The 26,743-nt window shown below is 41.1% G+C and overlaps 1 protein-coding gene across 1 annotated transcript in view; it reads left to right on the top strand.

Moving 5' to 3' along the window:
• Positions 1 to 23,396, top strand: part of zc4h2 (zinc finger, C4H2 domain containing) — a 40,271-nt gene extending 16,875 nt beyond the window's left edge. Inside the window, exons 2-5 of the mRNA XM_043704841.2 lie at positions 1,082 to 1,253; positions 9,375 to 9,547; positions 17,416 to 17,578; positions 20,369 to 23,396. Of these exons, the coding sequence (XP_043560776.1) occupies positions 1,082 to 1,253; positions 9,375 to 9,547; positions 17,416 to 17,578; positions 20,369 to 20,482 (622 nt within the window). The 3' untranslated portion in view covers positions 20,483 to 23,396. The remainder of the gene's footprint in view (positions 1 to 1,081; positions 1,254 to 9,374; positions 9,548 to 17,415; positions 17,579 to 20,368) is intronic.
• The last annotated feature ends 3,347 nt before the right edge of the window (positions 23,397 to 26,743 follow it).

Raw genomic sequence — 26,743 nt, 5'->3', positions numbered from 1 at the left:
TCCATTGATCTGTCAAGCTTGATTTCCTTTGTAAATCCATGCTGACTTTGACTGATTCTACCACTTTTTCTAAGTGCTCAGCTATAAAATCCTTGATAATGGAATCTAGCATCTTCCCCACTACTGCCATCAGACTCACTGGTCTATAACTTCATGTTTTTCTCTACCTCCCTTTTTAAATGGTGGGGTTACATTAGTTACCCTTAAATCTGTGGGAACTGTTTCAAAGTCTAAAGAATCCTGTATAATGACCACCAATGCATCCACAATTTCTAGGGTTACTTCAAGTCCCTTGGATGTAGATTATCAGGTCCTGGAGATTTATCAACCTTCAATCCAATCAATGTCTGCAACACAAATTTTGTGCTAATACAGATTTGCTTCAGTTCCTCCCAGTCCCTAAATGTTGTGTTTCTTCATCATTTCTGGTATGTAACTTGTGTCTTCCTTTTATGAAGACAGAAGTGAGATATGTATTAGATTCATAAGCCATTTATTTTTCTCATTATAAATTCCTTCATTTCTGATTGTAAAACACTTAAATTAGTTTTCACTAATATTCTTCTCTTTGTATACCTATAGAAACATTAACAATTAGTTCTTATGTTCCCTGCAAACTTACGCTCACATTTTATTGTCCCCTTAATTAATCCCTTGGTCCTCCTTTGCTGACTTCTAAACTGTTTCCAATCCTTGGATCTATTGTTTTCTCTTGCCAATTTATTTGCCTTCTAACTATCCTCACACAGCATAATTTGACCATCGTTCTCTTTGCACTCGCATCAGACAGGAATAAACAAATTCTGTAGTTCGCCCTTCTGGTCCTTGAATGTTTGCAATTGTTTAGCCACAGTAATTCCTTACAGTAACACAAGTTTTTAATAAAATAGATTTCTCCTGGCCTTCAAATATTATTTCTTTGCCTCAATAAATAAATACTGAATGACATTGAATTATTTCAACATAGCAAGTCGCAATTTAACATGAATCCTGTGAAACCAAATTGTAGAGCGACTGTCCAATGGCAAGATTTTGGATCTCAGCAAAATGCTGCCTTAAATTTATTTATGTGAAATTGCAGAGCTAAGACGGTGCAAATGGAAAAAATTAAAACACGATTAAAGGCAGAATTTGATGCCCTTGAGTCTGAAGAAAGGCACCTGAAAGATTATAAACACGAAATGGATCTTTTGCTCCAAGAGAAGATGGCTCATGTTGAAGAACTGCGACTGATTCATGCTGATATCAATGTGGTACGTTCAGGGTGATTAGCTTTTCATTCTCTGGACTTCTTCTGCCCAAAAGGGGGGACTGTGTGGAAAGAAAACATTAATGTTAAGGATCAGCATGCTATTGACTTCTTTAAATCTGATGCAAATGGGTTTAAAATAATGAAACATGTCCTGATTTATTTTGGATTTTTTTTAAATTTAGTCAACTTAGGTAAGCAAGAATGGTCAAATCATTCAATTCAAATATTTAATTTAAAAGATCAAAATCAGAAAATGCTGGAAATCTAAAGTAAAAATTGAAAGTGAAAGTGCTATCAATAGCTAGCAACTGTGGAAAGAAATGAAGTTAAAAATGCAGGTCAGTGACTCTTTGTCCATTCTGAGGGAAGTACATCTGCTTGAAACACTGGGCTGAAAGTTACAGGAGATTGGGAGTGGGGTGGTATGGGGGTTGGGACTCCTGTCGCTCCCCCCTCCCCCCCCCCCCGCCAAAAAAAATGACAATGTTCATCAAAGACCAAAGAAAATGTCTGGTCACAGCTCCAACACACTCTGAACAGCATCAACAGGCTGAAAGTGGGACTTCTGACTCTCACTTGGGAAGATGTCCAACTCTCCCCATCTGCTAGCCAATCTGATGGCTCAACAGCTCCGACAGTGCTGGAGGCAGCAGAGCTTGGTTATGGATGCAGGCACGCCAGGAAGTTGACAACTATGAATCCTGGAGTGAGGAAATTTGGGGGGTGGGGGTGGAGGTGGGGGGGGTGGAGTTGGTGGGATGGTGGGGGGCGGCAGTGGATATTGGAAAAGAAATGTTTTCCACTTGAAGGAAGGGTGGGGTGATGGAAGTTTGGGTTTTGAAGTCTACACGAATAGGACAGAGGGGGAATACTGTCTTCTTTTGGGGGTGGGGGGGGGGGTTGGGAATTGGGTATCATTGAAGATAGTACACCCTTCCTCCCTTTAATTTTATAAAATTTTTAATGATAAAGTCCTACCCACTCCTCCCCTACTATGGATGTCCATGCCAACCATTTAATGGTGTGTTTGTGGGGGGTAATATGGAGTCTGTTGAACTTTTAACAAGCTCCCTTAAGCATTAATTAATTATTTGTTTACACATAGTGGGTGGATTTTGGCACCTTCAATATTATTGGTGAGCTAAGGGAGGTAGGGTGGGAAAGTGGTTAATTTCTCACTCAACCTATTTTATGTGCTGTCATATTAACAACACATCCAGCAGAGGGCAGCTAATATCCAGTCCAGAAACTTTATCATCCTCTTCACATATACTACCTGGCCTGTTGAGCATTTCCAGCATATTCTGCATTAGTTTTGTTTTAATATCTGCTGTGATTTGTTTAAATGCTTATTACCAACATATATTTGAATTTAGCAGATAATTGAGTTGGTTTTATTTAGTTCTGGTTAAGTTCTCTGTTGATTTGATTCAAAATGGCAAGCTTCTCTGATGGATTCAGAGAGTCAAATCCAGCCGGGTAGCTTCCACAGAATCAGAAGGTAAATAATTGCCATGTAAGAGTACAAAGATCAGTATACAATTATGCTTTTAACTTCTAGTTTCCAGGGGAAAATTAAAATCCAGTAAGTATTGTAAAATCTATTATTGTTGCTTTTAATATTATGTTTCAATTATTCTTTTTACTAGAATCGTATAGTGTAGAAGAGGCCCTTTGGCTCATCAAGTCTGCACTGACTAAAACTATACTAAATCTATTCTAATCCTGCTTTCCAGCACTAGGACAATAGCCTTGAATGTTCTGATATTTCAAGTTAGCATCCAAATGTTTATTAAAAGTTGTAAGGTTTCCCACCTCAACTACTCTCCCAGGCAGTGCATTCTAGATTTTTACCACTCTGTGGATGCAATTGTTTTTCCTCAAATCCCCTGCAAACCTCCTGTCTTTCACCTTAAAATGATGCCCCCATGTATGTGATCTTTCAACTAAGGGATACAGCTGCATTCTACCTACTTTGTCCATGCCCCTCATAATCTTATACACTTCAATCAAGTCTCATCTCAGTCATCTTTAAAGAAAACTATCTGAGCTTTTCCAGACTCTCTTCATAGATAATATGCTCCAACCCAAGCAACATCCTGGTGGATCTCCTCTGCACCCCACAGTGCAATCACATCCTTCCTAGTGTGCAGTGACCCGAACTTCAGCTGTGGCCTACCTAAAGCTTTGTACAACATGACCTCCTTGCTCTTATAAACTCTGTCATGACTGATAAAGGCCTGTATACCTTTTTAACTACCCTATTTACCTGCCCTGCCACCTTCAGGCGACCACTTTGCAGAACACCCAAGTCTGTCTCCAAAAAATGACCATGAGCTTCCTGTTGCCAACATCTCAGTCCTGGGTTTGTTACAATGCTCCAGCAAAGCTCAGCACAAGTTGGAAGAGCACCATCTTGGTTTCAGTTTGGGGACCCTGCTGCATTCAGGACTCCATTTTGAGTTAAATAATTCTACGTCCTGAGCACCTTCTCTCATGACCTTTCAGCAAACCCCACACACGAGGCCTTGTCATCACTTGAGCTGTTACCACAACCAAACCATTGTCAGCTACTAATGGTTCCCGTAGCAGCTATTGATTCTCCCAGGCTGACTTTTACCTATTCCTTTGTCTGCTCAGTTGTAATTCACTGTCTCTGGGCTCCATCTCCACTGATAGTTTGCTCTATCCCCTTTCCCGCCACCTCCCCCCCCCCCCCCCCCCCCCCCATTGCATCTTCAGTATATATATCAACCTTTTGCCTAGCTGTAATCAATTCTGAAGAAGGGTCACTTCACCTGAAATGTTAACTGTTTTCTCTGTATAAGTGCTGCCAAAGCTTCTGAATTTTTCCAGCAATTTTTGTCTTTGTTTCTGATTTCCGGCATCTCAGTTCTTGGCTTTCAGGGATCTGTGGACAAACAACCCAGGTCTCTCTGTTCTTCTGAGCTTCCTTGTGAGCCACTATTCATTCAATATTCCCTTGCCTTGTTCATTTTGTTTGGAATTTGAAATCTAAGAAACAGTCTTGCATAATGTTAGTTTACCACCTTGATTATTGAGAACAGAGTATCGAAACTGTTAAGGCAAAACAAAGGGAAGAGGCACTCAGTTTGATTCTGAGGTAAACTGCAAAACTCCTTTACTATCGAGGCAATAGAAAGCACTTTATGGAGAAAAAGTGAAGGTTCATCCTGTGCCAATGGGTGATACTGGAACCAAGGAAATGGAAAAAATGAAAATTTAAAACATAAACCTAGAATTTAGCTGTGACTGTTGCATATAAGTGATTGGCTGATATTTATAAGACTGTAAGAAGTAGGAACGATAGTAGGCCATTTGGCCCCTCAAGCCTGCTCTGCCATTCAATAGGATCATGGCTGATCGACATTATTTATATCTACTTGCCTGCTGTATCCCCAGAATATTTGACTCCCTGACTGATCAAGAATTTATCTCAGTTTTATATATACATATGGACTCTGCCCCCACGGCTCTCTGTGGCAAGGAATTCCAAAGACACTCAACCCTCTGAGAGAAGAAATTCCTCCTCATCTCAGTCTTAAATTGGCACCCCTTTATTCTGAGCTTATGCCCTCTGAACCTTGACTCTCCCATGAGGGGAAATATCCTCTCAGCATTTACCCTGTAAAGTCCGTTAAGAATCATGTATGTTTCAATGAGATCCTCTCTCATTCTCCTAAACTCCAGTGAGTAGTACCCAACTGTTTAGCCTTTGCTCATAAGACAATTCCTCCATACCAGTGATCACCCGAGTAAATCTTTACTTAGCTGCCTCCAATGAAATGATTCTGGATTAGTGGTGCTGGAAGAGCACAGCAGTTCAGGCAGCATCCAAGGAGCTCCGAAATCGACGTTTCGGGCAAAAGCCCTTCATCAGGAATAAAAGCTTTTTTTCTTCAGGGCAGAGGAAATGACCTGGGAGTTGCAGTGGGAGAGGGACTCCCTGAGATTCTTGTAGAGAGAGGAGGAAAACTTCTTCAAGGCAGGCATCCTTGCAAGAGGATTCGCAGTAGGGTTAAAATCAACGAGGTAAAAACAATGACTGCAGATTCTGAAAACCAGATTCTGGATTAGTGGTGCTGGAAGAGCACAGCAGTTCGGGCAGCCTCCAAGGAGCTTCGAATCGACGTTTCGGGCAAAAGCCCTTCATCAGGAATAAAAGGATGAAGGGCTTTTGCCCAAAACGTCGATTTTGAAGCTCCTTGGATGCTGCCTGAACTGCTGTGCTCTTCCAGCACCACTAATCCAGAATCTGGTTTCCAGCATCTGCAGTCATTGTTTTTACCTCCAATGAAATGATACCTTTCCTTAAAGAAGGGGACCAAAATGCTTGCTGCACTTCAGGTGTGGTCACACAAACACCTTGTACAGTTGCAGTAAGACTTCCCTGCTCTTATACTTCAGCCCCCATAAAAATAAGGACAATTTCCATTAGCCGTCCTGATTACCTGCTGCACTTGTGTGCTAGCTTTGTGTTTTGTACGCAAGTATCCGCAAGTCCCTTTTTGTGTCGATTTTTTTTTCCATCTAAATAATATTCTGTTCTTTTGTTCACTTTTCCAAAATGAACAACTTCACATTTTCCCATGTTGTACTCCATTTGCCAACTTTTTGTCAACCTACTTAATGTATCCCTAGCTCTCTGTAAACTGTTGTATCCCTCTCACACCAGCCTTTCCACCTATTTTTGTGTCACCTGCAAATTTTGGCTACAGTACATTCGCTTCCTTCCTCAAAGTCATTAATATATATAAACAGTTGCCTTCCTAGCACTGATCCCTGTGAAACCCCACTGGTCACAGGTCGCCAACCTGAAAAAGAACTCCTTATCCCCACTCTTGCTGTTTCCTGCCCATTGACCAATGCTTAATCTGGCAGGCTTTCCCCGCTTTACAAGTGGCCAGCGAGAACCTATCACATAAATACAATTTTCTTTCTGCATAGAGCATGTTTTTGTGGGTCATGCATTATCTCTTAAACATCTCTCATTGCTTCTCCATTGTCTTCCTATCTTAACCTGTTTTCTTAGTCCACTTTTGCTAACCCTGTGGTTATACCCTGAACTTGCCTGTAGTTAAGTTGAGGGAAACCAAATTTCCCATCCTCAAATTAAATGTGAACTTTTGTTATGTTATAATTAGTCTTGCATAAACAATCTGTTTACTACAAGATTTAAATTAATCGTCTCTTATTATATGTTACCAGGTCCTATATGACATGCACCCGGTTGATTCCAATGCATGTTGTTCCTGAAACTGTTTTGAATATACTTGTGAACTAATCCTCCAGGCTATCTTGGCTAGTTTAATTTACCCAGTTTATATGACGGTTACGTTGCAAACGATTATTACAATTCATTTTTTACAAGCCCTCAGTATTGCTTGTTTTATACACTGTCCCAAAAAATAGCTATTTTTAGCTGAACCAAAAACTACTCCTCACCAGTGGGTTCTACTGGTTTTGCTATTTTGACGTGTTAATCTTCTGAACTCCACAGATCTCAGTAAAATAGAGTGTTTGAAGTTGCCTGTTCTTATGTCCAGCTTTATGCTGCTTTTTTATTTTCAAATGCTTAGTTGAGTTTCAATGAAAGAAGTCTGACATATTTTCAATCTTTTTTTAAGTCTCAAAGTCTCTGAACTTAATATCAACCCAAAACACACAGTACAAATGAAACATTTAAATTGGCTTAACAATACTCTTGAATACAGAAGTGTACTTTAACTACTGAAACACATGCACAATGGTAGTTACTTTACTAGTCAGTTAATGAATAAGGACAGAGTTCTCTGATCAATCCCTGCATTTAAAACATACGTAATTGATCATACACCAGGGGTTGTAATTTTTTTCAAAGAATTCTTGTTGATTTTTTTGGGAGCATCCTTTTGGATACATTTAGATTAGATTAGATTACATTACATTACATTACAGTGTGGAAACAGGCCCTTCGGCCCAACAAGTCCACACCGACCCGCCGAAGCGCAACCCGCCCATACCCCTACATTTACCCCTTACCTGACACTACGGGCAATTTAGCATGGCCAATTCACCTGACCTGCACATCTTTGGACTGTGGGAGGAAACCGGAGCACCCGGAGGAAACCCACGCAGACACAGGGAGAACGTGCAAACTCCATACAGTCAGTCGCCTGAGGCGGGAATTGAACCCGGGTCTCTGGCGCTGTGAGGCAGCAGTGCTAACCACTGTGCCACCGTGCCGCCCACTGCCACCGTGCCGCCCACATTTATTGATTGACAATAATGTTTCATACAGTAACACCCATGCATTTCGCCCCTTGTCTCAGCTCTTGAACTTATACAGTTCTTAAAGTGGAGATTCCACAATCATTTGCAAATAATTAGTTATTTGACGTAATTCACATATTCCTGGCTCATGATTAGCTGGATGTTCCCTTGTTGATAGATTTAAAACTGTTCTCTCCTTTGCAGCTACCTTCCACTTTACTGCCCCTAAGGGTTCCTTAACTCCCAACCCCCAACCCTTTCAAACCTCCTTTTGATCACAGTATCCCATTTTGCAGTTTCTAACCCTGACCCCATTTCCCTTGGAACCTCCCTGTCCTACCATCCCTGTTTGAACCTCCTTCCTCATCCCTACCCTTCTCACAGGATCCTTTATTCACCTGCAGATACCAACATTCCCCCCACCCCCTGCCCCGCCCCAGTCATCCATCTGCAAAAGCTTTCCCAATCTCGGCTGAACGTCTCTTTCCTGGGCCTGTTGATAGATTTGTCCTTACCCATCCAGCCTCAGTCTCGGCTGCTCTGACTCATGCTCTTTCTTTCTACCTCTTGCCAGATGCTCACTACTCCTCCAAACACAAGCTGTTCCTCTCCTATTTGCTATTCACCAATAAACCCATCAGCAGAAAATGTGACAGAGTATCAGTCGTGATAGGAGGGGCAGCTCCTTACCAATTCTGGACAGAAGTGGGTGAAGGGCTTTTGCCCAAAATGTCGATTTTCCTGCTCCTCGGATGCTGTCTGACCTGCTGTGCTTTTCTAGTACCACTCTAATCTTGACTCCTCACCAATTTGTTAATTCTACCTATGGAGTTGACTCTTATTTACGTACTTCCATGATTGAATTTTGCCAGCCATTTTGAAAATTTAAGGGCCAATTTGCCCATTATCCTTCATGTATTTTGAGTACTGTTAGATATCTTTACATTATGCCCCCCACCCCGCCCCTTTTGGGTTAGCTTGATTGGCTGGTGTGTAATGCAAAGTGATGCCAACAGTGTGGGTTCACTGGCTGAGGTTACCATGAAGGACTCTACTTCTCAACCTTGTCCTTCAGGTGAAGGGCATTGACCCTCAGGTTAATGCACCAAAAGTCATCTCTCTCTGATAAGAGAGCAGTTATGGTCTGATCAGACTATGGCGACTTTACCTTTTTATATTATGACATTTGAAGTTGGTAATACCTTTTGAAACTTACCTGTTAAATGACTCCACTGCAGGCTTACAAATTGACTTGCCTCTCATAGCTCCCATGAAGTACAAGAAACCACCCACCTCAATAAAAATACCAATGTAAAAATAAATTCCGTTCACAGCTGGCATTTAAATGGTGATCCCAATGTCACTTTATATGAATGTCAGATTATGATCTGCCACTTTTTCCGCCCAGGGGAAATTGCTATCCATTGGGTCAGCGTGGTGAGGTTAAAATTCTGCCCTAGTCCTCCAGTCTGGGCCTTCATGAGTTCTCTCAATGTCAGAAGGAGACAATTGAGCCCAATGATTGACTATCAGAAAATGCACGATGTAGTATGGACCATGCCAAATGAGAAAGCACTTAACACTAACTGTTATTCTTTATTTTGAGGACAATGGATGTTATCTCAGGTTGTGGTAAAGGTGTTGAGATTTGGTCTACTCCCTTGGAGTAGTACAGGATGGCTATCTAATGACTTTGCTGGAAAATGTATGTTTAGATAGCAGGGGAAGGCAGAAATATGGCAGTTTGTAAAGATGTATATCTCACAACATTCATTTGTTTCATACCTGAGAGAGGAGGGAAAGAAGTTGATTAGTTTACTTCAATAATACATTCTGTCCTTCTTTGTAGATGGAAAACACAATAAAACAGTCTGAAAATGATTTAAATAAGTTGCTTGAATCTACAAGACGTTTGCATGAAGAATACAAGCCTCTTAAAGAACATGTGGATGCTTTAAGAATGACTTTGGGTTTGCAAAGGTTACCAGAGTTATGCGAGGAAGAAGAAAAGCTTTCTCTGGAGTAAGTATCCCTGATCTGAGAGGTGTGCAACTTTTAGGCTTGCATTGTTTCATCCATTTGTCGCAGGTAAAAGAGATTTGCTGAATCTAATTTAAATTGGACATGGACTGACAGCATAAACAGCTTTTTTTTAATTAATGGCCTCACGTTAGATACCAAGAATGGCTAGTTTGCAGATTTGTTGTTAGAAAATGTTTCCTTGTTAGATTAAAAAATTGCCAGTCCACTGATTAATAACCCTTTATTATTCACGCATGTTTTTTTTTGTAATAAAGGGCAGAATAATGAGCAGAATCTTCTCAGACACGGAATGATGTGGGCATTTGCAGGCAGTCTATATTTCTACAGTCCAGGGAGTAGCCCCCGTCAACGCTATGGGTCCACAGCAACCAGTCCTGGGGTCTATGGGGTGTCAGTCAGGAATGGCACAGAGGTCAGTCAGTATCTAGTCAGTCTTCATTTGGGGCTGTCCATTCAAGTCTGTCAATGGAGTGGACCACAGTCAGTCTGGGAGTCTATCCACTAAAAGTCAAGAATGAGTTGTATTGAGGGCCACTGCTGTTCGAGGGAAGGTGAAGAACTCAGTTGTAGGGATTGGAATCAGTGTGCTAGGCTGCAGAAGGGATAACTGTTGTGAAAGTGGAGGAGTGCAGTTCAGTATATAAGGAAGTGAGACAATAGAATATGGGAAGGAAAGAGGTAAGTTGGGGGGAGGTCTCTGTTTCATCGGTGGTCAGAACCATCCTGAATTTGTCGGGGGACGGTGCACAACCACGTCTGATATGATGCCTCAGTATGCATGGGGCTTATGGGGTGAAGTACGGACATGAACAGTGGGATAACCAGGTTGCGTGGAATGTGGAGAACATCAAAACTTGATGGTGAGGGTTACATAGCTGCAAATACGAACATTTTAGCAAGAGATGACCCAGATGAGACACGCTGTGCGAAGTGTGATTTCTGTTTCCTTCCATCGTGATGCAAGTAGCAAGTGCACAATGAAGAAGGAAATGACTGCACACCCAGTGTGTGCGCGATAAGTGTTTCTTTCTGTGAAAGAAGGAACTCTCCTTTTGTGAAATGTGAAGCCCTTCAAAGGGCAGAGGCATCATTCAGTCACCAATACAATGCAGGTGAAAGACAGCTGTGAATATGAAACTCTGTGTGTGAACCTTCGGCATTGACGTACTGTGTAGAGTTCACATCCTGGCTCCAAGTATTCTTGACCATATTATGCAATGTCAATTATCAATGCAATTAATGGCTGTGATAACAAGCAAAATATTGCATCCTGGAAAGATTAATGCTGGTTGCCAAAGTAACAATGACCTTCCAAGATTATATAACCTGCAAAAAGTGCAGGAACTGCTCACCTTACATGTTGGACTACAAAACCTCATCCAACAGCAAGGCTTGCTCTGTAGCTTTGGTCCAGTGTTGAGCAAGATATTTGCTCACGTAAGCTGATGATGAAAAGTGGACATAAATTTACAAATATAATAATGAAGTGTCACTCATGGCACCAAGTGCCCTCTCACTATGTCTCAGTGCAGTATTGGGATCTGCAGTTGAGATGGAGGGAACCTGCCTTACCGTGTAGCCCATTAGCCTTGGAGTTTTGGTCTGACGGTCAGGAGTGTTTACTGCCAGAGGGGTCAGACATGCTGCTGTATTGGGCCTGGAGGCAGCTTGAATTCCTAGATCTGCACCTCCCTTTTTCCATGTGAGGAAGGGGCACCTGGAGAAGGGTCAAGGTCCGCTGATCCCCCGTCACCTTACTGCTGGTGCTGAGCACCACTGGCTGAAATGAAGAAGTGCAGGTCTGTGCCAATAGTCGGCAGACCGTGATTGTGCTGGACCTAGCTCCCCATGACAGCCCACCAACCTGTCCATGGAGGCAGCCATACACTCACATGCTAGAGGCAACTTGGTGCAAACAGCATTGGTGGAGTCCTTCAGCCTTCAAGTCAGTTTACCCAATGCCCAATAAACCTGTCTGCTGCTCCTAAGTCTGCTGGTCTGGTGATGACATGTTCCAAGTGAGTAGGCAGCACAGAAACCATACAGGGTTAATGGGTGGGTGGGGTTTGGTGGGTGAGAGTGAGGAAGATCATGCATTTGATAGAGAGATTGCTGGACTATGAGCCTTTGGTGGTGGTGGCTACAGTAACAGCGAAACATGTGTGCTGAAGTAGCCGGACAAAGATGATGGCACCTACCCTCACAGAGCAGAGAAGGTCATTGACCATCCTGCTTTGTTGGATGTGCCTCAGGACCGTGAAGACTGCACTGACCTGCATGGCAATCTTGGATCAGGTTGGCAGGGGCTGATGCCATGATCTCCTCTGCTAGTTCTGAAGGAAGAGGACAGCCCTCCTCAGCATCATCTCATCCACCAGGACCCTGAGGTTTCCTTTGACAAAGCAGGATGCCAATTTCTCTTTGTCCAAAACTGTGAGTCAGTTGACAGAGATTGTGCAGGAGTGCTCCATACAGCCAGCAAATTGGCCTGCTCCACAACTGCATTTTAAATATGGTGCTGTGAACCTAAGGAGGTCCCAGCAGTGGCAAGTACTTCCAGCTGTGGTGAGTGGGAAGATATGCCAAATGGACTGCCATGGGGACTGATACATAGGTAATTAGGTGAGGTTGGAATGATAGCGTGAGAGAAACCTTTCATGAAACTTGCTAAAATTGACACTTAGCCAAATTCAGCAAAATTCTAGCCTAGTTTTGCCCTTAAGTCTTTGTTCTTTTAGCTGGCTCTGGTTGTGATTTTGGAAAGTACTGTGAATTTTGGCAGTGCACCTTGCAGCTGGTACACATTGCTACTGTGCATTGGGATGAAAGTATTGAATATCTGAAGATGTGGTGAATAGTGTCAGGTTTCTTGAATGTGGTTGGAGCTGTAGCCATCCAGGCAAATGGGGAATACTCCATCACACGCCAGACTTGTGCTTTGTAGGTGGTGGACTGCCTTGGGAATTCTAAAGGTGAGTTATTCACTGAAGGATTTTCAGTTTCTGACCTGCTATTGTAACCACAGTATTTAATTACATGGCTGGTCCAGTCCAGTTTCTGGTTATTGGTAACCACCAGGAAGGTGACTGTGGGTGATTCAGTGTTGAAATTATTTCGGATTGTCAAGGTTATAGAAATATAAATATACAGAAATGTTTTCTATGTTTAGGACATCATTGCAAGTACTTCAGTAAAGTGCATTGGCAATGAACAAACAGAAGGTAAAAAGCAAGTGTTAATGTGCTGTGCCATAACAGGCGTAGCATTTGGCCACAATCTGCCTCAATTGCTTCTTAACAGCTTGGTATGTTGTCTTGCTAAATATGATGCTAAGCTGTATGGATAAGAAACTCCTACATCACTTTCAAGGTCCAGAATTAGCTAATTGCAAGCGGGATAACACTTGGAATATTCTAACTGACCTCTGTGCACGTGGCATATGGTTCCTGCTTCTGTGTGCTGTTTGTGCTGATAAGTACACACAGAGAATTTGGACAAAGACTGGATCAGGTATAGTTTTAATCCTTCTGAATATGTTCTCAGCATTGACTGTCTAGGCTTCCCATGAGACTTAAAAGGATTCTGGGGAATCCAAGATGGAGGATGGGAAAAATTTCTGGCTGTAACAGCTACTCCTTTTTTTTTTGAGGTATTTTAGGTGTTGGAGATGATTTCCTTGAATTTCAGGAGCAGCAATTACTGTTTTATATGCTGTTGCATCGTTTTGGAATTTGGAGAAAAAAAGTCAAAACAGCAGCACTTTTAAAAGACACATGATGAGGTCAGTGCAGGAGAGAGAGAGAGAGAGAGAGAGAAAGAAAGAAACCTACATTGCTAACTGACAGAGCAGTGAACCTGTGAAGTTACTGCCTTTGCTGTTGAATCATATATCACTGGACATTGGAGTGCATCTGGGAAAATTAAAAAAACAGTGAAATTCACAACTGATCTTGGAGGAACCTGTTTGGGAGAGGTCACAGCACTGAAACAGATAAATGAATATTTTTAAGTGTGGCCTTACAGTAAATCTACAGAAGTGAGTAGAGTAGGTTCTTTCTTGATTATGTTTTACTGGGCTATGTCTCTTGATTAAACTCAAAATATAAGCCATAAGTATGAATTTAACCTAGAGCAGTTTTTTTTGTAGAGGAATAAGACAGTGCTATTTTCTGGGTCTGTAGATTTAAAAAAGTAAAAATGGCCCTTAGTAGAGTGATATGCTCTTCTTGTCAGATGTGGGAGTTTAGGGAGAGTTTACGGGTTACAGAGAATTATATCTGCAATAAATGCCGTTGGTTGCGAATCCTATCAAATCGAATTGTTCGGTTGGAGAGGCAGTTAGAGGCAATGAGGAATTTACAAGATGTGATGGATGGCAATTATAGGAAGGGGGGAAGTCTCAGATGCAGTCATGTAGATAGGTTAACTCCAGGAAAGGTAAGAGAGGTAGGCGGGTAGTGCATGAGTCTTCTATGTCTATCCCCATTTCAAACAAATATGCTATTTTGGAAAATGTAGGGGACGATGGATTCTCCAGGTAATGTAGCATGAGCAGCCAGGTTTATGATATTAGACTTGCTTCAATGCAATGAGAGGTATGTTGGGTTCCAAGCAATCGATTGTGCTCGGGAGCTCTCTAGTCTGAAGTATCGACAGACTTTTCTGTGACCAGCAGCAAAAAATCAGAATGGTGTGTTGTTTCCCTGGTGCCAGGATCAAGGATGTCTCAGAGAGAGTGCAGAATGTTCTCAAGGGGGAGAGGGACCAGCAGGAGGTCATTGTACATATTGGAACCAACAACATAGGAAGGGAAAAGGTTGAGATTCTGAAGAGAGATCAGAGAGTTAGGCAGGAATTTAAAAAGGAGGTCCTTGAGAGTAGTAATATCTGGATTTCTCCCAGTGCAACGAGCTAGTGAGGGCAGGAATAGGAAGATAGAGCAGATGAATGCATGGCTGACGAGCTGGTGTATGGGGGAAGTATTCACATTTTTGGATGATTGGAAGCTCTTTTTGGGGTAGAAGTGACATATACAAGAAGGACGGATTGCACCTAAATTCGAAGGGGACTAATATACCGGCAGGGAGATTTGCTAGAGTTGCTCTGGAGGATTTAAACTAGTAAGGTGGGAGTGGGGGTGAGGTGGGACCAAGGGAGATAGTGAGGAAAGAGAACAATCTGAGACTGGTACAGTTGAGAACAAACATGAGTCAAACAGTCAGAGCAGGCAGGGACAAAGCATAGAACAAGGCAGGATAGATAAATTAAACTGCATTTATTTCAATGCAAGAGGCCTAACAGGGAAGGCAGATGAACTCAGGGTATGGTTAGGAACATGGGACTGGGATATCATAGCAATTACAGAAACATGGCTCAGAAATGGACAGGACTGGCAGGTTAATGTTCCAGGATACAAATGCTACAGGAAGGACAGAAAGGGAGACAAGAGAGGAGGGGGAGTGGGGTTTTTGATAAGGGATAGCATTACAACTGTACTGAGGGAGGATTTTCCAGGAAATACCTCCAAGGAAGTTATTTGGGTGGAACTGAGAAATAATTGTCAGAGGGAAATTGAGAAAGAAATTTGTAAGGAGATCTCAATTATCTTTAAGAATAATAGGGTGGTTATGGTAGGGAATTTTATCTTTCCAAACATAGACTGGGACTGCCATAGTTTTAAGGGTCTAGATGGAGAGGGTATACAAGAAAATTTTCTGAGTCAGTATGTGGATGTACCTACTAGAGAATGTGCAAAACTTGACCGACTTTTGGAAAATAAGTCAGGGCAGGTGACTGAGGTGTCAGTGGAGGAGTACTTTGGGGCCAGCGACCATAATTCTATTGGTTTTAAAATAATGATGGAAAAGGATAGACCAGATCTAAAAGTTGAAGTTCTAAATTGGAGAAAGGCCAATTTTGACAGTATTAGACAGTCCATATTACAGAGGAGGAAGTGTCTTGAAACGCATAAAGGTGGATAAATCCCCAGGACCTGATCAGGTGTACCCTAAAATTCTGTGGGAAGCAAGAGAAGTGATTGCTGGGCCTCTTGCTGAGATATTTGTATCATTGATAGTTACAGGTGAGGTGCAGGAAGACTGAAGGTTGACTAATGTGGTGCCACTGTTTAAGAAAGGAAGTAAGGACAAGCCAGGGAACTATAGACCAGTGAGCCTGACGTCGGTGGTGGGCAAGTTGTTGGAGGGAATCCTGAGGTACACTTTTTTGGAAAGGCAAGGACTGATTCAGGATAGTCAACATGGCTTTGTGTGTGGGAAATCATATCTCACAAACTTAATTGAGTTATTTGAAGAAGTAACAAAGAGGTTTGATGAGGGCAGAGTCATTGATGTGATCTATATGGACTTCAGTAAAGCATTCGACAGGGTTCCCCATGGGAGACTGATTAGCAAGGTTAGATCTCACGGAATACAGAGAGAACTAGCCATTTGGATACAGAACTGGCTCAAAGGTAGAAGACAGGGTGGTGGTGGAGAGTTGTTTTTCAGATTGCAGGCCTGTGACTGGTGGAGTGCCACAAGGATCAGTGCTGGGTCCACTACATTTCATCATTTATATAAATGGTTTGGATGTGAGCATATTAGATATAGTTAGTAAGTTTGCAGACGACACCAAAATTGGAGGTGTAGTGGACAGCGAAGAAGGTTACCTCAGATTACAACAGGATCTTGATCAGATGGGTCAATGGGCTGATAAGTGACAGATGGAGGTTAATTTGGATAAATGTGAGGTGCTGCACTTTGGGAAAGCAAATCTCAGCAGCACCTATACACTTGATGGTAAGGTCGTTGGGAGTGTTACTGAACAAAGAGACCTTGGAGTGCAGGTTCATAGCTCCTTGAAAGTGCAGTCGTAGGTAGATTGGATAATGAAGAAGGCGTTTGGTTTGCTTTCCTTTATTGGTCAGAGTATTGAGTACAGGAGTTGGGAGGTCATGTTGCAGCTATACAGGACATTGGTTAGGCCACTGTTGGAATATTATGTGCAATTCTAGTCTCCTTCCTATCGGAAAGATGTTGTGAAACTTGAAAGGGTTCAGAAAAGGTTTGCAAGGATGTTGTCAGGGTTGGAGGATTTGAGCTATAGGGAGAAGTTGTATAGACACTGGCTGTTTTTCCCTGCAGCGTCAGAGGCTGAGAGGTGACCTTATAGAGGTTTACAAAATCATGAGTGGCATTGATAGGATAAATAGACAAAGTCTTTTCCCTGGGGTCAGGGAGTCCAGAACTAAAGGGCATAGGTTTAGGGTGAGAGGGGAAAGATGTAAAAGAGACCTAAGGGGCAATATTTTTCATGCAGAGGTGGTACATGTATGGAATGAGCTGCCAGTGGAAGTAGTGGAGGCTAGTACAATTGAAACATTTAAAAGGCATCTGGATGGGTATATGAATCAGAAGGGTTTGGAGGGATATGGGCCGGGTGTTGGCAGGTGGGACTAGATTGGGTTGGGATATCTGGGCGGCATGGACAGGTTGGACCAAAAGGTCGGTTTCTATGCTGTACATCTCTATGACTCTATGCATGCATACAAAAGTTGTTGTTTGTTGAAAGATCTTTTGATTATAGAATTGGGGGATTGCCAGGTGCCACAGAAGTATATCCCAGCAAGAATTGGTGTTGTTGAGGGTTAGATGAATTTGGTTTTAGACAGATATATACCCGGTACTTTTTAAACATCTAATGTATGGAAGATGAAATGCTAAATAATGTAGGAAAGCCCATCTAGAATTGATAACTGCGAATATTTAAATCTTTCACTCACCTCCAATAATACCCAAGGGTCATTGATGCTGGTCAGTAAGGATTTCAATGTTTTTGCTGTTTAGTTACTTTGAGAAGCAGAAAGCAGAATGGCAGACAGAACCTCAGGAACCACCTATCCCAGAGTCACTTGCAGCAGCCGCTGCTGCTGCCCAGCAACTTCAGGTGGCCAGGAAACAGGATGCTCGGCAAACGGCCACGTTCCGACAGCAACCACCTCCTATGAAGGTAACTGATCGAAGTTTTTTGGACTTTTTAACAAATTGTCTAAAACCATTGTCCAAATGCTGTCTTGCATTGCAGCCGTTGTGTCAATTTTTTTTTATGATTTGGAGATGCCGGTGTTGGACTGGGTTTTACAAAGTTAAAAATCAGAAAACACCAGGTTATGATCCAACAGGTTTAATTGGAAACACACTAGCTTTCGGAGCGACGCTCCTTCATCAGGTGATTGTGACAATCACCTGATGAAGGAGCGTCGTTCCGAAAGCTAGTGTGCTTCCAATTAAACCTGTTGGACTATAACCTGGTGATGTGTGATTTTTAATCTTTTTTTATGTTGTAAAAACCCCAGGAGTTTCAATCCCAGTCCCAATACCCATGTGCATCAAAGGCAATCGAAGTGTAGCAGACCCTGCATCTCCCTGAGCTTGACCTGCAGTAAAACTCGTGCCCAGTGGAAAACCACATTCTAAATGATTATCTGAAAATTTTGAACATTTTGTTAGGTTGAATGGTTCGACTGCCTCTTCCTATTATAATAATTATTAGTATTTGCCAAAAAATGCATTTAAATATCCTATTTACTATAGATTAATAATTTTTGCTTTCTTTATCATGTCAAATGTGAATTAAGTAACATAGCTGGCAGTGCAAATATATCTTAATATATGTTTTGAGCTGGGATTTAGTGTTCTGTGCACAAAGTATTAGAAAGATCAGGAACGATTAACTGTCTGCACACTGAGAGAACTCGTTGGAACCAATCTGGTACTTACATGTTGCGTGTTGAGCTGCTCATCTAATCAGGAGCTTTGCCCCTGAAGAGTTGCCTGACCTGAGGCTGCTGGTTGATGGAGAGCATTGCTGGAGGCCGAGCAATGAAGAGCTGTGTGGTGATCAGGCTTTTGACAGGGAACTCATGGAGTAGGGCTTCACAGGGAAAAGTGATGGTGGAAGGGGGAGTTAAGATGGTTAGAAGCAATGTTTGGGAGTTGATTTTCAGCAATTAGCCCACTGTTCCCATCCCTGCTGCTGGTTGACATCAGATTGGGGCATTTAGATGTCCCCATCCATCTAAACCCAGCAGGCAGGCCATCCCTATTTTACATTAGGAAAACAGCAACTTTTATTGCCTGCTAAAAATAATTCAGCTGATTGTGGGCTAAGACCCTTAATTGGTGGCACTTCAGGAACAGACCTTCTCGTCCAGAATTGAATTGCTGAGATGGTAGGAAAAGGTGAGTATCTCTCAGAGGCCAATTCCAGAGAGGAGGAATACGCCCTTGGCATATACCATTCTTATACCACTGAGTGGATTTTGCATGAGCAATTCACCAAAACTTAACATGGCTTTTGAGATGTGGGATCACCTACGTCCTACATGCTGAAGCATAATATCCTTCCTTTTACGTTCAATTCCTCTTGTAACAAAGGATAGCATTCCATTAACCTTGCTAATCACTTGTTGTACCTGCATACAAATATTTTATGACTCCTGCACGAGAACACTCCCTAGATTCCCTCTGGTCCTCAGTGAAATAACTCCACAGAGGCTGGTATCCTGTCACCCAGTCACCCTTTATTTACACGTGGAGAATCTTTGACGCTGATCCAGCTCCCTCAGAGCCAGCTCTCAGAGTGAGCAGGATGTCTGACACTCCTGTTTATATCTGTCAGCCAGGGCTTGCTGTCTGGACCAGATTAACAGCCCCAATCGGGGAACTCATTCTGTGAGATCCACCTGGCTGACCTTGTTACAATTACTATACTCCGAATTCTGCACTCTTTCATAATTTAAATAATATTCTGTTTCCATCCCTTCTTAACTAGATGGGTTATGTTTGCTACTTTCAAGTTTAATGGCAACTTTTCAGAATCTTAACACCAACACATCTACCATCTACTTGATTGGCCACTTTTTTTAACACTCTGATCTATCAAGACCCAGTGAATTATGAACCCACAATTCATTAGTTCAGTCAGTGCCACTTCCCTTGGGATTATAATTTTGCCTTGTTCCTCAGACCCCTTCCACGACATGATTTACAGGTGTAACTGTGATGTGGAGGAAGGATTTATCAATGTTAGAGGATGCAGATATAAAAACAGAAATTGCTGGAGAAACTAGAGAAACCCAGCAAGTCTGTCAGCATCTGTGGAGAGAGAAATACAGTTAATGTTCAGAGTCCGATACAACTCTTCTTCAGAATGTTTCTGTCATCAGTTCGGGAGAAAATGAACCAATAGACTGCCTTTTTGTAGAAACGTGGGCATAGTCACAGCTTTGCCATCATGGTCTTTCAGTTGCCTGATCACTCCATTCAGTGGGACAAAGGATCGTTTCCTGCTGCATTTGGGTATCGAATACAGTTTGAAGAAAGCTGGTGAGAATGTGAGCATTTTATAGTATGTCACATCACCTGAAAAAATTCCCAGTTATACAGTTGTGGGCTTGGTTCTTTGATATTTGCATTATGTCTGAGAGAGCATTTAGACCCATGGGACTAGATTAGTTTAGTGTATCTGATTGGCATATACGAGTTGGACTGAAGACTCTGTTTCCATGCTGCACATCTCTATGACTTTATGACCTGACTACATTGACATGTTAGGGATTATGGGTCTGTGGCAAATGATAGCAATTTTGGGGTTAGTTTGAGGTGAATATTGCACCATCTGGTTTGAGGTTTTTTCTTATGTTAGTTACAATGCAGCTATGTGGCCACACTAGTTCTCATATCAATGTCTGTGTTGCTGTGTATATCGGTAATAACTGCTTTCTCTTTGTATCCACAGGCTTGCTTGTCTTGTCATCAACAAATCCATCGGAATGCACCTATCTGCCCTCTTTGTAAAGCAAAAAGCAGGTCTCGTAATCCTAAAAAACCCAAGAGAAAGCAAGATGAATAATAACTCCATTGAATGTGCACAAATCAACTAAGGTTTAAATGTGGCAATGTTACTCAAGCGTAAAATGGTGTTATGTAGTTGTTTTATATTTTTATTTGTCGTAAGCACAAAACTGTACTTTGCTTTTAGAAAAATAAATCCTTTGTGTGCTAATAGCAACTTATCCAAATAATTGTATTTCAGGTAGAATAGAATTTGTCAAATTGTTTAAATATGAATGCTAACCAATATTTAATGAACAGAAGGGAAATTACTAAAAATAGTGTATGGAATACTACTTGGATTGAAATGTTGACATGGATGTATTGAGATTGTAAATGCCCATTGAGCCATACCATGGTTGTATAATGTGCTGAACAGAAAGTCTTTACAAAATTAATCAAACTTAAAAGCTGTGCATTAGTTACCACTTTAGAAGAGAAAGCATTTGTTGCTTGGAGTATAGCCTAGAAATTATACAGTGCCATATTAACAAATTACTGCATAACACTATCGTATGAAACTAAATTGTTGATGATGGCTCAGTGATAGAGCGTATACTTCTAAGCCAGAGTTTGGGAGTCAAACCCCACTCCAGAGATGAGCACATTATCTAGAGTGTTGGTGCTGTTGTCTTTTAAGTTAAGAATTTATGCTAAGGCTCTCTTCAGGTAGATGGAAATAATTTAATGACATTGATGGACAGGCATCTCAACCAATATTTATTCCTGAATCAATATCATGAAAAGTGGTAATTATCTGATTGCTGCCTGTGGAACCTTGTTGTCTGCAAATTGCATTGCATTTCATACATTGCAATGGTGACTACACTTCAAAGATATTTCACTTTCTGTAAAGCACTGTGGGACATCCTGAAGATGTGAAAGGTGCTATATTTGGTGTCTAGATTATTTTAATATTTTACCAAATTGGATACTAGCCAGGAGAAATTCATATAAGTACATTACTTGATTTTTTTATAGTGTTGTGCACAGCATAATTTCAAGGCTGGTTAGAGTAGAAAAAAAAGATTAACTGTTCAAATAGTCCAACTAAGTGTGAGAAATTATTCCAAAGTTTCTATGTGCCTTTTATTAATTTGCAGAGAAACACTGTTTATCCACATTTTAAGGTGTTTGTCCAAATTCCGTTCTACATCCTTACTTGTACATAATATTCTGTGGTGTAAAATAGCCTGGGTTCTTTTTCATGAAATGAAACAAGATGATTCAGTTATAGTTAAATAATCAGGTTGTTGTTCTTAAAGTTGATAGGTGTGCCTTCTCCACATTTCTGTTTTAGAATCTATTTCCACAAGATAGACACAAATAGGAATACATTTGCTAATTCTAGCTGATTTATCCAAAAAAAATCTACATTGCATATTCAAATTTACTAAAATTTTAAGAATATGTACCATGTGGATCTTACTCTAGTTCATAGAACATTCTCAAACCTCCACAAGCAATAAAACATCTGAGATAGCAGCTGACATAACACAGGCTATTTCATTTAGTACTCCAGGGTGAGTAGCAGTAGGATTGGCAGAGCAATCTGCCTTAACAACATTAATCCTAGCCAGAACAGTGGATTTCCATTGGTTCAATTTTAGCATCACGTCTTTCAATCAACACTGACAACACAGCATTATCTTCAGTAGTGAAGAGGTGCAAAATGACCCTTTTAATACCTCATCTATAACCTGGAACTATACATAATTGACCTACACAATTTTCCAAAGGTTCTATGCGATCTTTAATTGTTACTTGACTCCTTATATTACAAAAAAGTCCACTATCACTACTACATCCATCCATTGTTTCATTTCCTAGCTTTTCTTCAGTTAATCTGAAAGCGGATTTTATTCCTGGTTTCTCAGTATTATACACATCCCTATTATCCTAATAGATATTTTGTTCTTATCTAGTAAAATGCTTTCAACATTAGCCATTGATGTAATTTTACAGTGTGCCCTCCTTTTAATCTGAGGGAACCATATGGCTTCCATGTCCTCATCTATAGCTTTAAGATACCTTGATTTTCATGTACTGCAGTAGTCTCTACCTGATAAAGTGAGCCAGCAACCATATCGAGATCTTTCTGCATTTTCACTGATTTTTACCTGTGTTTACATATGATTTTAAGAATGAAATCCATAAGAAACACCATTATGTGCTCACTGAAAATTTTTACACAAAGCATTCTATTCATCCATTTGGTACTTCCATGGACAACTCAAATTTGTCTATCAATTCTTTTGTTTAAAGATCCATGTCTTGTTATCATTTAATCTGTGCTTAAATACTCACTAATTTAATAAGAAATTGTGAATTTTAAGAGTTGTTCTAAAACTGGCATTAGACTAATTTTTAGTTAGATTAAGCATTTTCATCTTTCCCTTCTTGAAGGGAAGTGATACATTGGCTATCGTCCAGTTGTCTGGTACAAATTACTTGCATGGATTCCTTAATCTTAGGCCAAGCTACTGCTATTTCCTCCCCAGTTTCCTTCAGTGGATTGCAAGCCATTCCATCAAGAAGCTTGATTTCATATAGCTCAGTGTACACCAAGCTGTGCAACTGTCAATTGTCAGTACTGTCCCAAAAGAGAGCCCTTCGATCACTCATCCACAGTTTTGTGAAACCAGGTCCCACAGAGTACTGAACCAACCAACATTACAGGCTGTAAGGCTAATCAGCCATTCCCAATGCCCCTACTGCTTTCCTCACAGTGATCTGTATTATATCCAGTGTGCAAATTTATAAATGAATGCCTTGGAATTCCTTTTACTACCATAGTACTTATGGAAGTGGAATGTTTGAAAACAAATATAAAATGCTATCATCTTTTTGTCTAGTCTTAGGGAAGGTCTATAGAATGAGAAAAGAAATAAATAATAACATTTAGGATAAAATGTCTTGTACATGAGTGTTCAGTTTCTGCTTTAAAGAAGTGAGGGGTGATATGGTGTGTTTGATCCTCAAATCTGATAGGACACTCAGGGAGTCTGTTGATGTGAAGGCCTGACTGGACCTTATTACTAAAATCTCAATTGGATCTTAACCTGAAACCAGCCGGGTACCTGGTCAGTAGCTGAAGTGATGATTGTAGGTTGCATTTATAAGACAGATATCCAGGAAGCTTCTGTGACACTGCCACCATTTGCCAATTTACAAAACCAAAGTCATTAACTTGAAGGCATTTTACTAGTTAGTTTTCTGGGAATCAAAATTATTCTTTGTGGTCATGATTGCAACATGGCTTTATGAGAATTGACAAGGTGGGGTGCCTTGGTCCATCAAATAGAGTGAAGCTCCTGTCAGTGGCAGTGTTATAGAGCAGCATTGGCAGGAAAGCTCATTTAGGCCATTTGTATGAGATTAAGGCGGCATAGGTTAGAGAATGGAAACAAAAACAGAAATTGCTGGAAAAGCTCAGCAGGTCTGGCAGCATCAGAGGAAGGGTCACTGGACCCGAAGCATTAACTCTGGTTTCTCTTCACAGATGCTGCCAAACCTGAGCTTTTCCAGCAACTTCTGTTTTAGTTTCTGATGTACAGCATCCACAGTTCTTTCATTTCATTTCTTGTATTTGATTAAAAACTGGAGACCCCTACGTGCAGATAATATCAAATAAGTATTCCAGATACTAATGTCATAATCTGCCTTCTTTGCATGTTGCAAGTGGTCATGTACAAAGATGGTATTCAACACATTTCCTGTTGGATGTGTTCATAGACCAGTGTTGCAGTTGTTTAAGAGTACAGAGCCCATTATCACTTAGTGTTATGAATTTGCATCTTTGTCAGAAATCTTGCAATGTTTGAAATTTGACTTAAAGAAAATGTCATCATAAACCAGACCAGATTATCTGTTCTGCCATTTTTAAGTTGGTAGCTGTAAGATTCCGGAGTCGATCATGAGATGAAAAATTGAAGCCACACCTGTACAAGGATGATGACAGCAAAATTAGAGGTAATCTAAAAATCTTGGATTTAAAATTTAGAGGGAACATAGAGTTCTGGAAAATTAGTAAAGGGGATGTTGTGCGTCAATGTTATACTGCTGAAGTAGTTGTAGTGGATGTAGGATCATACACAGCGTCTTTGTCATCCTCGTCAATTAAGAATTCAAAGTTGAGTTCTGGGAAGGACGGATATTAATTTAGAAGACAACAGAATCACAGAATAGTTGTAATGTGTTCAAGGCCTTTGGAGTGGGAAGTGAGTTTGGAGATGGGTCAGTAGTTTGTCGGGATGGTTGGGTCAAGGGTTGTTTTCTTTTGAGTAGGCTGTGAGCATGTTGCATTATATCTTAGATTTACCAATATGCTCTATGGGCAATAAAAGGTAATTGAAGGCCTCAACAACAAATATCCTACATAAGTAAACATTGGAAAAAGTGAAAAACATAATGATTATTTAATAGTAAATGATATTTTGGTATCTAGGTTACCTTTTAGAAATGTTCTGACAGCCTGCTGAAGAGCAAGAATGTCTAATGCATAGCCGACAGGTCATACTTCTGTAGTCAGCATGATTCCATAGATGATATTCCTCCCTGTGTGTCATCAGGATATACGTTTGATCCTCACACCAGCTTAATTTAGTTAGTCTGATGCTCAGTGGAGTGTGGAGAATTGTGGCTTTGTCAAGTTGCCACTCTTCACATTAAATGTTGAATTAGGGTCCTGGGCACTTAGGTGGATTTTAAGGGGCCTCTGGTACTGTTTGAATACAAGCCCATAGGTGCCCTTTTACAATCTGCGCCTTGAAAAAATAATCACCCTTAATTGTAGTTTGGGACATTTCTTTCATGAATCGGCAACTATATTTTAAATTATTTATTCTATGTAAAGCAGAATAGGATTTACATGAATTTGGAAAGGCAAGGATAGATTAGGGATAGTAAACATGGCTTTGTGTGTGGCAAATTGTGTCTCACTAACTTGATTGAGTTTTTTCATGAGGTAATAAGGAAGATCGATGAAGGCAGAGCAGTAGATTCCTGTATGAACTTCATCAAAGTGCTCAACAAGGATCTCCCTGGAGCGTTGGAGGCTGAGAGGTGACCTTATAGAGGTTTACAAAATTATGAGGGGCATGGATATGGTAAATAGGCAAAGTCTTTTCCCTGGGGTCAGGGAGTCCAGAACTAGAGGGCATAAGTTTAGGGTGAGAGGGGAAAGATATAAAAGAGACCTATGGGGCAATTTTTTCACACAGGGTGGTACATGTATGGAATGAGCTGCCAGAGGATGTGGTGGAGGCTGGTACAATTGCAACATTTAAGAGGCATTTGGATGGGTATATGAATAGGAAGGGTTTGGAGGGATATGGGCCGGGTGCTGGCAGGTGGGACTAGATTGGGTTGAGATATCTGGTCGGCATGGATGGGTTGGACTGAAGGGTCTGTTTCCATGCTGTACATCTCTATGACTGTATGACTATTACTGGTTAGATTATATGGGATCCAGTGGGAGATCATATGGGATCCAGTGGGAGATAGCTAATTGAATACAAAATTGACTTGAAAATGGGAGGTAGACAGTGGTGTTAAATTGTTGCTTCTTGGACTGGAGGCCTGTGTCCAGCACTGTGCCACAAGGATCGGTGCTGGGTCCACTGCTTTTTCTCACTTGCATAAATGATTTGGATGTGAATGTAGGAGGTAGGGTTAGTAAGTTTGCAGCTGAAACCAAAATAAGTGGTATAGTGGACAGTGAAGAAGATTATCTTTGAGTACATCTGGACCTTGAGGAGTGGCAGATGGAGTTTAATTTAGATAAATGTGAGGTGTTGTATTTTGGTAAGGCAACCAGAGCAGGACGTATACAGTTAATGGTGGGGCTGTAGTGCATGTTATTGAAGAGAGAGATCTAGGGGTGCAGGTACATAATTCCTTGAAAGTGGAGTCGCAGGTAGACAGGATGCTAAAGAAGGCTTTTGGCACCCTTGCCTTCATTGGTCATAACATTGAGTATAGGAGATAGAACATCATGTTGTGGCTGTACAGGGCATTAATGAGACCAAGTTTAGAATATTGTGTACAATTCTGATCACCTTTCTATGAGAAGGATGTTGTTAAACTTGAAAAGGTGCAGAAAAACGTTACAAGAATGTTGCTGGGACTGGATGGTTTGAGCTATAGGGAGAGACTGGATAGGCTGGGGCTTTTTTATACCCTGGGGCGTCAGAGCGTGACTTTATAGAGGTTGAGAAAATCAGGAGGGGCATGGATCAGGTGAATAGTCAAAGTCTTTTTCCTGGGGTGGGGGAACCTA

This window comes from Chiloscyllium plagiosum, unplaced genomic scaffold (assembly GCF_037043375.1).
Source record: "Chiloscyllium plagiosum isolate Xiang-an unplaced genomic scaffold, Cpla_swu_hap1 HiC_scaffold_11, whole genome shotgun sequence".
NCBI classification, from domain to species: Eukaryota; Metazoa; Chordata; class Chondrichthyes; order Orectolobiformes; family Hemiscylliidae; genus Chiloscyllium; species Chiloscyllium plagiosum.
This window is presented reverse-complemented; position numbering and strand designations above follow the sequence as displayed.